The sequence below is a fragment of the Bombina bombina genome, chromosome 4 (genome assembly GCF_027579735.1).
Source record: "Bombina bombina isolate aBomBom1 chromosome 4, aBomBom1.pri, whole genome shotgun sequence".
NCBI classification, from domain to species: domain Eukaryota; kingdom Metazoa; phylum Chordata; class Amphibia; order Anura; family Bombinatoridae; genus Bombina; species Bombina bombina.
Window position 1 is genome coordinate 1,140,430,543 of NC_069502.1, and position 13,221 is coordinate 1,140,443,763.

Genomic DNA, 13,221 nt, shown 5'->3' on the forward strand with positions numbered 1-13,221 from the left:
TAACATTGCTCTGATTTTCAGATTCCCAACTAAGCCCCAAAGTTTTAGGAGAATACCGAGGTATACCTACTCCAGCTTGCTCCTGTTTGTTTAAAGAGTCTTTTCATAAGGAGAGGAAGGGGGGGGGGGGTCTTATTTCCCACTTGCAGTGGGTGTTCTAGTAACCTTTTAAACAGAGCTAAACTGAAAGCTTCTAAGTAAGTTTTTAAAGGGACATTAAACACTAAATACATGCTAGATAGAATGATGCATTCAAAGAAAAGATTAGTCCATGAGTGACATGTAGATGTATTTTTTTAAAGTTTCATTAGTTGTTTAAAATGTGACAAAATAAGTGTAAAGTTTTAGTGTCTATAAAACACTGGGAGCTGCCATGTTGTAACTTGTGTTACCTTCTCTGCTGTGGCCAATTAGAGACAGTTATAAATAGGTCACTAGAGTGTGCAGCCAATGGTTGTGCTGGATTTAACAGTGTTCTGCACTTCCATTTCTAACAGGAACTGAAAAGCTCACAATTTCAGAATGGAATTACAGGCAAAGAGGACAAAATAAATAATGAAAGTATATTGCAGAGTTGTTTTATTATATACAATTTATCATTTTATATTACCATCTCAAAGTGTTTAATGTCCCTTTAAATGGTTTTATACTGGATTTTTATATCAGTATCTGTGCGTATTATTCTTTATATTAGTGTCTATTACATGCAGTTATGTGGAAATTGGCGTATACTGTCCCTTTAAGCATTGACTTAGCTCAATAGTTAAAAATAGCCACAAACAAGACGTTTAAAGTATGTTGTTTATAAGTAACTGATGAAACACTTATGCTTATCAGAAGATATTGGGTTTCTGTCCAATAATCCAGATTTCATTGGTGAGTGCTAATATGGTGAACCAAGATAAAATAATTTAGCAGCATTTCCAGCAACTCGCTGTGTCATAAACACCAGTGATCTTTTGTTTGTCCCAGACAGACCATCATTACAAATTTACACCAGGATTCAAGCAAAAGAGAACCTCTCACTAACTCCATTGCTCACTTACTTATGTCCATAGAAATCATAGCACACTTAAAGGAATATGAAACACAACATTTTTCTTGATTTTATTTATGATTCAGATACAGCATACAATTTCAACCCCTTTCCAAATGTACTTCTATTATCTACTTTGTTTAGTGCTCTTGGTATCCTTTGTTGAAAAGGGTACCTAGGTAGGCCCAAGGAGCTGCAACGTATTACTGGGAGCTAGCTGTTGATTGGTGGCAGCACATATATGCCTCTTCTCATTGGCTCAACCGATGTGTCCAGCTATCTCCTAGTAGTGCATTGCTTCTCCATCACCAAAGGAGGCAAAGAGAATGAACCAAATATGATAATATAAGTAAATTGGAAAGCTGTTTAAAATTGTATTCTGAATCATAAAAGTAAAGTACATGCACAAGAGGGAAGTCAAAATCTCCTTTAAAATTAATGTAAACTTGAGCTTATTAGCTAAAGTCATAGGATAGAAGTTATGAATGAGACTTTCATTCATGAAATGTTTAGTACATACTTCAGAGATATTTAACATGAAACGCTATAAGGATAAGAGTCGATCCTCCGCCCCCGCCATATTCAGCAATTGATTGACAGATGACTCATCTGCAATCAACTAATCATTGTTTCCCCCCCAGGGCGTTCAGCCCCTTTGCACAAACGCCACGGCCCTAGGGGAAACAACAATTAGTTGACTGCAGATGAGTCATCTGTCAATCAATTGCTGAATATGGCGGGCGGAGGATCGGCTCTTATCCTTATAGCGTTTCATGTTAAATATCTCTGAAGATATGTGCTAAACATTTCATGAATGAAAGTCTCATTCATTTTTTAACTTCTATCCTATGACTTCAGCTAATAAGCTCAAGTTTACATTCACTTTAACTGAAATGATGATCATTTTGTAAAAGGATTACAAAATGTAGGAATGGAATTTGCGCAAAAAAAAATCCAATACGTGTGCATAAATAAATGTACAATAAAACAGTGAAAAGGCTTTCAGATTTTTGTTTGCAGCTTGCCCTATTCTAGGTACCTTTTCCACCTTCAAGTAACTTCTTGACAGAAAGTTTTCCAAGCGGCTCCATCTGGAGAGAAGATATTCTGGCCGTCTTCCTGTTCACTTGACAGTGAAGTAAAGACTGGAGAATCAGGCAGTCTTCCAGCTGTTTCAGCAAGAGCTTCCAGTATTCAGTGTCCAGAGACAGGGCTTCCCAAGAATCCATGAGTGATTCAATCTCATCCTCCTGAGTAGGATTAGAAAACTAGCAAAAAGACCTAAAATGAATGCTTGGTTGAAATCAAGGCCACTGAACATTTTATTTAAAGGGTGAGATACTATCAATGGGACAAGCACAGACCACATTAAAACGTACACTAAAGATAATGCCTCAAAATAAAATTACATTATAATCACATTGTAAGTTAAACAGTACATAGGAAATTAATTATTACTAATTAATTTAAAAAAGTTTTAAACCCCCCCCCCAAAAAAAAAAAAAATTGTTTTCAATAAAATGTTTAAAAGCAAGGGAATTCCTAACTTAAACTTTCCCCATTCACCCCTTGGAAGCTTTGCATGACATCACACATGACAGCATTGATTACATCATGCATGACATTACTAGTGACATCACCTATTATATATAGTATAATCTGCACCATCTAAACTCACTCTCCCATACATAAGCCCCTGCTCACTATTTCTTTCCCCCTCTTCCTCACATGCATCCACCTCCTCATTCTCCCACCTCACACTCTCACATCTAAACAATATATTTATTTACCTCTCACTCCCTCTAACGGATTTTCTCCATGGGCACAAAATTTGCACCCAGTTACGCAAAAAAATTTATGGGCCTATTCGAACAACAATATATTATAAACACTCAGTGGAATGCAATCTAGTTATGTTTAAAATATTTATGGACGATATATTCATCATCTGGAAGGTAGGGCAAGAACTCCTTATTCTATTTATAGAAGACCTAAACAATAACGAATGGGGACTCTTCTTTAGCCATTAATCCAGCACACATGAAATACATTTTCTAGATATATTAATAGAGATAAAGAATGATGAAATTACAACTAAAACATTTTTTAAAAAGGGTTGACGCTAATAGTTATATACACTTCCAGAGTTGTCATCGTGACCAATGGAAAAAAACATACAGACCCCAAAAATGAAATAATAGGGGATACTGCCTTAATTACCAATTATAGATCTGATTTCAATCTAGTTAAAAAAAATCTTAAATAAACATTAGCACTTAGTTAAAAAAGACTTAATTATAAGTGAATTAATAAAGGAAAAACCAAAAATAATTTACAGAAGAGCAAGAACATTTAAGAATATTCTAGCTCCTAGCGAAAATAAAACCAAGAAGAACATATTAATTGAGGCAGATCTACAGAGAAATATAATTGAAGGATTCTTCCCCTGTTTGAGTTGCAAATCCTGTAAATATAGTAATAAATGTAAAACAATTAAATCAAGGACCACCAACTATGAATTCAGGATAAAAGATATCATCTGATTCCAATGTTTTATATCTGATACAATGTCCCTGTAATAAACAGTACCTAGGACAAACAGGGCGCCCCCTACGGGACAGAATAAGACAGCACCTTCTTAATATAGAATGGGGATATGAGGACCTCTTGCTATCTAAACATTTAAACGATTTTCACAATAATTTTTTTCATTATGCATCGTGTTTATTATGTTTTTATTTCGTTATGATCACATTATTATTATCCTTTGCAATTACCATATGCAACTACTGAATAACATATGGAATTGTGCAAAAATTGAACATTGCTAGTTTAAGGATTAGGGTACAAATAACCGGATTAAGGAAACATTCAGTCATCTTGATAAAGGCATTTTCAAATGCCAAAACGAGTAGAGAGTGACTGACTTACTGTGAATTTATGTAGTGCTGCTACCTTCAAAAGTTTCGGCCGAAAATGGCATTTTTGGCTATTTCGTTTTTCGTATTTTTTTGCCTGTTATTTTCGGTAAAATTATTGTGTAACATGTTTCAAATTTGATGCTAGCCTAGAGCTGCTGTTTAAGTTTATTACTTGACTTACTGTTCTGCATATAATGAGTTTTCTAGGACTATACTTTATTTGGATAATTAGTAAAAAAAAACTGTTAAATATGATTATGTTACATAGAACTAAATGAAGAATAATGCAGTATATTGATATTTATAATTGTTTAAGTAGGGAGGCACCAAAATTTTGGTTGCAGAAACATTTTGGCCGAAAATGGCATTGTTTGCCTGTTTTGTTTTTTTTTCTTGGTAAAATTATTGTGTTAAGATATTTTTGTCCAATTTTAGTGTGTTACTTTCAATAAAAGTGTGGGATTTTTTTTTATTGGCTCAAATTATGCAAAAAAAAAAAAAACTAAAAAAAAATTAATTTGAAAAAATCCATTTTCGGTATCAGTTTCGGTTTTTGGCCAAGTGCATCCCGGATTTTCGGATTCGGTTTCGGTCCAGAATTTCCATTTCGGTGCATCACTATCAAGCGGTGGTGCCTTCGGTTTAGGGCCACCTGTCTTGTTCTCCCTCCCTTTCATTCTGTGTACTCTAGCTTGGGTATTGGTTCCCACTAGTAATTGGAATGAAATTGTGGACTCACCATGCCAAAGGAAAGAAAACAAAATTTATGCTTACCTGATAAATGTCTTTCTTTCCAAACATGGAGAATCCACGACCCGCCCTTATTTAAATTTAAGATGGCAGTTTTTTTGTATAAACCTCAGGCACCTCTATACCCTTTTGTTATCTTCTCTTTCCATTTACCTTCGGCCGAATGACTGGGGATTATGGGTAGGGGAAGCGACACTTAACAGCTCAGCTGGGGTGCTCTTTGCCTCCTCCTGCTGGCCAGGAGTTGAATATTCCCACTAGCAATTGGAATTAAATCATAGACTCTCCATGCCATAGGAAAGAAATATTGAATACCAGATGGTTTCAAGAGGTTTAAGGCTGGAAAAAAATTGTACATTTGAACTTAATGAGATATTATAGGGAGAATGGTTTCAGGTTTTGGAAGAAGCCTCTTTTGGATTGATTGAAATTATAGAAAAAATCCAGAAAAATTACTCTAGGTTTCAGTATAAGGATAAACGACATCAAGGAACAATTGAATACACATAAGGAAAGTGAACAGTAGAAAGAAAAACAAACAACGATCATCACACACATAACAGATTTAAATTCCAATCTACAAAGAACAAAAATGAGAAAACTAAATAGAGACAAGGGAGACTATGGAACTCCAACAATAGAGATTGACATAAACATAAATACAGAAAAAAAGTATTAACAATATAGAGATAAGTGACACAATTCCAAATAACAAGGATAAGCCAGGTATCAGAGAAGTTAGAAAAGGGGAAGGTACATCCAATAATAGAGGGAGGGGGCAACAAAAACTGTAGACCATTCAGGGGTCAAAGACAGGATTGGTATGAGAGACCTCAACATGAATTAGAGAGAACAACTGGAGAGAAAGGGACATATATCAGGATCCAAGAGGCTATAGGGAGAGTAGATGGAGGAATGATTATGGAAGAAATAGAGGACAATGCCACTATTCGAGAAATGAGAATTATGGGTCAAATAGAGCATGACACTTCTCTAGGGATGAAAGTTATACTTCTCAGAGGGGAGAAGGATATAGAGTAATGGAGGAAGATCAAAACACCCCTAGATGATATAACAGAATACAGAAAGAGTGGAGAATAACACTAAGGAATAGTTATCAACCAATAGAAAACACGATTGACAACAAACAAAAAAAGTGGACGTAAAGGAAGAAAGTTTCAAAGGGATCCTAAATTTGGGTTTATCATTTGCCCCAACGGCTAAATTAAATAAGTTCGAAACGCATATACATGTCACACAATTTGTATGAAAATTAACCTTAAAAATGTATTTTCTGGAAAATCCAATAGAAAGAACATGTGTACATTCCACAACAAAGGGAACACATTTAAAACAGAAGTCATTCTATCTACCCCACGAAAAAGGCAGTAGCTTAGACGTATTCGAAAAACTAGTGTTGGCAGATTTGGCAAAAATGAATACCAATAAAAATGTGAAGTATAATCTTACGAAAAAGGAGAGGGACATCCTTACCAATTTCAAGAAAAATACAGAGATAGTCATAAAACCGGCCGACAAAGTGAATAGTGGTAAAGTATAATGAATTTTACCTCTAGGAAGCATATCGCTTATTGGGAGAGACTACCACGTATAGAAAGATTAAAATTAACCCTATAGATGGAAATTTGAGAATTCTGAGAAATATGCTAGAAGAAGCACAAAGAAAAGAAATAATTACAAAGAAGGAATTTGGATATTTAAACCAAAAATTTCCAAAAGTGCATAAAAAGTTCTGAAAGTGCATAAAAATAAGCAAAATCCACAAGGAAGGCCCATTATCTCTGGGATTAATTCCCTTACATCAAACCTCTTAGAGGTTGTAGATTTACATCTGCAAAAACATGTTAAACTACTGCCTTCATATATTAACGATACAACTCACATCATAAATGTATTGGAAAATTTTCCTTGGGATGGTGAATTCATCATAGCCACTTGTAACGTAACATCCCTCTACACGAATATAAACCATGAGATGGGGGTAAAAGCAATAGAGCATTTCCTGAAAAAGGAAAACACAGATCTATGTGAACTAAACAAATTCCTGCTAGAAAGTATTGGGTTCATTCTTACACAGAACGTATTTTTAATGACGAAATGTTCCTGCAAGTAAGGGCGACGGCTATGGGTACCAGTGACGTGCAGTGAGGTCAGAGGCTAATGAGGCACTGACTATTATACGCCCGAGAAGCAAATATATGAATCCAAATCACGTCTTTCTCTCCCTCTCACACTAACTTCTCTCCCTCTCACACACACTTCTCTCTCACTCACTCATACACACCTCTCTCTCTCTCTCTCTCTCTCTCTCTCTCTCTCACACATACACTTCTCTCTCTCTCCCACACACACACACTTCTTTCTCTCTCTCTCACACACACACTTCTTTATCTCTCTCTTACACACACATACTTCTCTCTCTCTCTCACACACACACACACACTTCTCTCTCTCTCACACACACACACTTCTCTCTCTCTCTCTCTCTCTCTCACACACACACACACTTCTCTCTCACACACACACATACTTCTCTCTCTCTCTCACACACACACACACTTCTCTCTCTCTCACACACACACACTTCTCTCTCTCTCACACACACACACTTCTCTCTCTCTCTCTCTCTCTCTCTCACACACACACACACACACTTCTCTCTCTCACACACACACATACTTCTCTCTTACACACACACACTTCTCTCTCTCTCACACACACTTCTCTCTCAGTAAATGCTCTACAATCAAAGGTTGGGGGGGGGGGGGGTTTCTAATTTTTTTTACAGTACACTAATTCCAATTGTAGTTCTCTTAATTTCTTAGTTAAAATATAAAACTATAACAATATTCTTGTATAAGTGGTATTTGTGTCACCAATTCCTTAAAAACAAAATTACACATTACTGAGCCTTCCAGTGGGAACTCAATCTCATTATTTGGGGTTATAAATTATTATTATTTTATTGTGTAAACTACACCCAGCAGGTGGCGCTGGTGGACAAAATAAACACAAATATTTTGTGTAATTAGAACATAGCACAATCTTTTAATATATAAAATAATAACAATTTAACCACATAGAATCAGATTGTTTCCAGTGGAAGGCTCAGTATTGTGTAATTTTGTTTTTAAGGAATTAGTGACAAAAATACCACGTATACAAGATTAATAAATTAAATTTAATTTAAATTCACTGACCATATGGATCATTATACAATACATGTAAAGACACAGCTATTTGATTTATTTATTTTTTTAAATGAATTGATGCACTGAAAAATACATTGGAAATAAAATGTGAACATTGCAGATTCAGTCAGTGTTTTTGAACACCGGCATTTGAGATTTTCTCTGCTGGGTGTAGTACACAATTAGCTCTTTACAAATAAATTACACCCAGCAGGTGGCGCTGCTGGACAAGATCTCAAATGAATCTGCAAAGTTCACATTTTATTTCCCGGGCATTTCTCATTCATTTAAAAAATAAATAAATAAACAAGCTGTGTCTTTACATTTATTGTATACTGATCCATATGGGCAGTGAATTTATAATGTCCTTGAATATTGAACAGCCTCAATAACATAGTGGTCTCCCAGCCCCAGTCCCCACTGCCTGTCAGTAGTTCCACTGCTGCATCACCAGACCGGTCCTCATCTCATCAATCATATCATACATAACAGTTATTAGTGACTTACACAACGTACCAGTATCTGTTATTACTGTGCACAAAATCACAAGATGGCCACTCATTCTGCAAATTTTATTTAGTAAGCAGAGAAGATGTCAGACACTCAAGTAGTAGGCAGCAACACTGACTGGGACCGTCAGGCACAAAGTTTATTTAACATCAGAGGGGGCAGCCACATTACTGCCTAACTGCCTTATACAGTCTGTTCACAAAACACAAGATGCCGGCTGCTCATTCGAGTCTCAAATAAATCTAGTAAGCAGAGGAGAAGATGATGTCAGAGTCTCATTAGCAACATTGACGGTCACTCACTAACACACAAACACTTAACCTCAGAGGGGGGCGGCCACTACTCGTCTCTGCCTTATATTTACTGCTCAGTGCTCACAATAAATCATCACACGATGGCTTGTCATATTTCTGACTTACTTGTGTGACTGTGTTGGTGACTCGGCGACGGCTCCTCAGGCTCAGTCAGGGCAGGCAGGACCAGGGCGCAGCAGCTGCGATTAGCTCAGGCTCCACTCTCTACTTGGCTCAGTGACATGACAGTCAGTCCCAAACAGGTAGGCACTGACTGTTGTTCCCGCGCCGCCAGACTGCTCCTCGTTGCGCATGCGCAGTAGACACCATACAGCAGGGCCAGGGAGTCAACCAGTGTTGATTGGCTGATTCTGTCTCCCAGGGAAAATACGAGGCCTCATCAGAGGTGCCTCTTTAACATTTTTTTCAGCCGCGCTGCTGCTGCAAGTCACCACCGGGTGGTGCTGCAGAGTGGCTAGTTATACAAATACATGTAAATATTGCGCAATAGAGGAAAAAACAGAACCCAGTGCCTCTCTATTGCGCAATATTATAGAGTTAAATACATGTAAATATTGTGCAGTAGAGGAAAAACTAGAACTCAGTGCCTAGACTCGAGTTAGAAATGTAAAAAAAAAACAAAAAAACATTTAACTTTAACTTTTTTTTTTTTAATAAAATTATATATATTTTTTTCATTTGCCCCAAATGGCAGGTGCGGCAGTGCCTCACCTGCCTCCTATGAGTGCACGTCACTGATGGGTACGAGGTTTGCGCCCAGCTATGCTAACCTATTTAAGGGAAAATGGAAACAAGAGTTCATAGAACAACATCAGCTGGGCACAAACCTCGTACTTTTTAAACGTTACATCGATGATATCTTGATCATTTGGAGAGGCAGTGAAAAGAGCTTACTGGATTTCTTTGGAGAAATGAATGAGAACAGGAGTCAGTCTACACTTTACATATGATTACAGCAAAGAGAGAATAACATTTTTGGATTTGGATATAGTGGTAGATGAAAATACACTAATCCCAAAGAATCACTTTAAGGAGGTCGATGCCAACAATTACATCCACTCAAAAAGTTGTCATCTTAAAAGGTGGATAGAGAACACCCGAAAAAACAGTTCTTAAGGATAAAAAAAAAAAATCTGCACCAGATTAGTAGATTATGAGACCCAGATCCGTGTATTAGAGGAAAGATTTATAGAACAAGAATATAACACAAAAGTGCTTGAAAAAGCTAACTTGGAAGTGATTGAAGAAGACAGAAACACCATTTTAAAAAGAGAAAAGACAGTGGTGGATGACAAAACAGGCATTAGAGTACCATTTATAACAACATTCAATCAACAACGTAGAGATATGGAAAAAATCATATGCAAACATTGGCATGTCATTAAGTCAGATACAGTCTTGGGTAAAGAAATATCAGAAAAACTTAAAATTATGCTTACCTGATAATTTTCTTTTCTTCTGTACGGGGAGAGTCCACAGTTGCATTCATTACTTTTTGGGAAATACAGAACCTGGCCACCAGGAGGAGGCAAAGACACCCCAGCCAAAGGCTTAAATACCTCCGCCACTTCAATCATCCCCCAGTCATTCTGCCAAGGGAACAAGGAACAGTAGGAGAAATATCAGGGTGAAAAAAGGTGCCAGAAGAACAAATAAAAAGAATTTAAGGCCGCCCACAAAAAAAAAAAAAAAAAAAACGTGCGGGGAGCTGTGGACTCTCCCTGTACAGAAGAAAAGAAAATTATCAGGTAAGCGTAATTTAAGTTTTTCTTCTTAAAACGGGGAGAGTCCACCACTGCATTCATTACTTTTGGGAAATCAATACCCAAGCTTATAGAGGACACTTAATGCAAACAGGCAGGAACAAAAAGGCGGCCCAGTCTGATGGCACCACAGCCTGACACAACCCGGATTCCCGATAAAACATAATTTATGTAAGAACTTACCTGATAAATTCATTTCTTTCATATTAGCAAGAGTCCATGAGCTAGTGACGTATGGGATATACATTCCTACCAGGAGGGGCAAAGTTTCCCAAACCTCAAAATGCCTATAAATACACCCCTCACCACACCCACAAATCAGTTTAACGCATAGCCAAGAAGTGGGGTGATAAGAAAAAAGTGCGAAAGCATAAAAAATAAGGAATTGGAATAATTGTGCTTTATATAAAAAAATCATAACCACCACAAAAAGGGTGGGCCTCATGGACTCTTGCTAATATGAAAGAAATGAATTTATCAGGTAAGTTCTTACATAAATTATGTTTTCTTTCATGTAATTAGCAAGAGTCCATGAGCTAGTGACGTATGGGATAATGACTACCCAAGATGTGGATCTTCCACGCAAGAGTCACTAGAGAGGGAGGGATAAAATAAAGACAGCCAATTCCGCTGAAAATAATCCACACCCAAAATAAAGTTTAAATCTTATAATGAAAAAAACTGAAATTATAAGCAGAAGAATCAAACTGAAACAGCTGCCTGAAGTACTTTTCTACCAAAAACTGCTTCACAAGAAGAAAACACATCAAAATGATAGAATTTAGTAAAAGTATGCAAAGAAGTCCAAGTTGCTGCTTTGCAAATCTGATCAACCGAAGCTTCATTCCTAAACGCCCAGGAAGCAGAAACTGACCTAGTAGAATGAGCTGTAATCCTTTGAGGCAGAGTTTTACCCGACTCGACATAAGCATGATGAATTAAAGATTTCAACCAAGATGCCAAAGAAATGGCAGAGGCCTTCTGACCTTTCCTAGAACCGGAAAAGATAACAAATAGACTAGAAGTCTTTCGAAAAGTCTTAGTAGCTTCAACATAATATTTCAAAGCTCTAACTACATTCAAAGAATGCAATGATCTCTCCTTAGAATTCTTAGGATTAGGACATAATGAAGGAACCACAATTTCTCTACTAATGTTGTTAGAATTCACAACCTTAGGTAAAAATTTAAAAGAAGTTCGCAACACCGCCTTATCCTGATGAAAAATCAGAAAAGGAGACTCACAAGAGCGAGCAGATAATTCAGAAACTCTTCTAGCAGAAGAGATGGCCTAAAGAAACAAAACTTTCCAAGAAAGTAATTTAATGTCCAATGAATGCATAGGTTCAAACGGAGGAGCTTGAAGAGCCCCCAGAACCAAATTCAAACTCCAAGGAGGAGAAATTGACTTAATGACAGGTTTTATACGAACCAAAGCTTGTACAAAACAATGAATATCAGGAAGATTAGCAATCTTTCTGTGAAAAAGAACAGAAAGAGCAGAGATTTGTCCTTTCAAGGAACTTGCAGACAAACCTTTATCCAAACCATCCTGAAGAAACTGTAAAATTCTCGGAATTCTAAAAGAATGCCAGGAAAAATTATGAGAAAGACACCAAGAAATGTAAGTCTTCCAGACTCGATAATATATCTTCCTAGACACAGATTTACGAGCCTGTAACATAGTATTAATCACAGAGTCAGAGAAACCTCTTTGACCAAGAATCAAGCGTTCAATCTCCATACCTTTAAATTTAAGGATTTGAGATCCTGATGGAAGAAAGGACCTTGCGACAGAAGGTCTGGTCTTAACGGAAGAGTCCACGGCTGGCAAGAGGCCATCCGGACAAGATCCACATACCAAAACCTGTGAGGCCATGCTGGAGCCACCAGCAGAACGAGCATTCCTTCAGAATCTTGGAGATTACTCTTGGAAGAAGAACTAGAGGCGGAAAGATATAGGCAGGATGATACTTCCAAGGAAGTGACAATGCTTCCACTGCTTCCGCTTGAGGATCCCTGGATCTGGACAGATACCTGGGAAGCTTCTTGTTTAGATGAGAAGCCATCAGATCTATTTCTGGAAGTCCCCACATTTGAACAATCTGAAGAAATACCTCTGGGTGAAGAGACCATTCGCCCGGATGTAACGATTGGCGACTAAGATAATCCGCTTCCCAATTGTCTATACCTGGGATATGAACCGCAGAAACTAGACAGGAGCTGGATTCCGCCCATACCAGTATTCGAGATACTTCTTTCATAGCCAGAGGACTGTGAGTCCCTCCTTGATGATTGATGTATGCCACAGTTGTGACATTGTCTGTCTGAAAACAAATGAACGATTCTCTCTTTAGAAGAGGCCATGACTGAAGAGCTCTGAAAATTGCACGGAGTTCCAAAATATTGATTGGTAAACTCACCTCCTGAGATTCCCAAACCCCTTGTGCTGTCAGAGACCCCCAAACAGCTCCCCAACCTGTCAGACTTGCATCTGTTGAAATTACAGTCCAGGTCGGAAGAACAAAAGAAGCCCCCTGAACTAAACGATGGTGATCTGTCCACCACGTCAGAGAGTGTCGTACAATCGGTTTTAAAGATATTAATTGAGATATCTTTGTGTAATCCCTGCACCACTGGTTCAGCATACAGAGCTGAAGAGGTCGCATGTGAAAACGAGCAAAGGGGATCGCGTCCGATGCAGCAGTCATAAGAC

General features: G+C 37.5%; 1 protein-coding gene across 1 annotated transcript in view; it reads right to left on the reverse strand.

Annotated features, from left to right (window-relative positions):
• The window catches only part of RAB3GAP2 (RAB3 GTPase activating non-catalytic protein subunit 2), a 470,453-nt gene that overhangs the window by 126,716 nt on the left and 330,516 nt on the right, over nucleotides 1-13,221 (reverse strand). Inside the window, 1 exon segment of the mRNA XM_053712514.1 lies at nucleotides 2,076-2,304. Within this exon segment, the coding sequence (XP_053568489.1) occupies nucleotides 2,076-2,304 (229 nt within the window).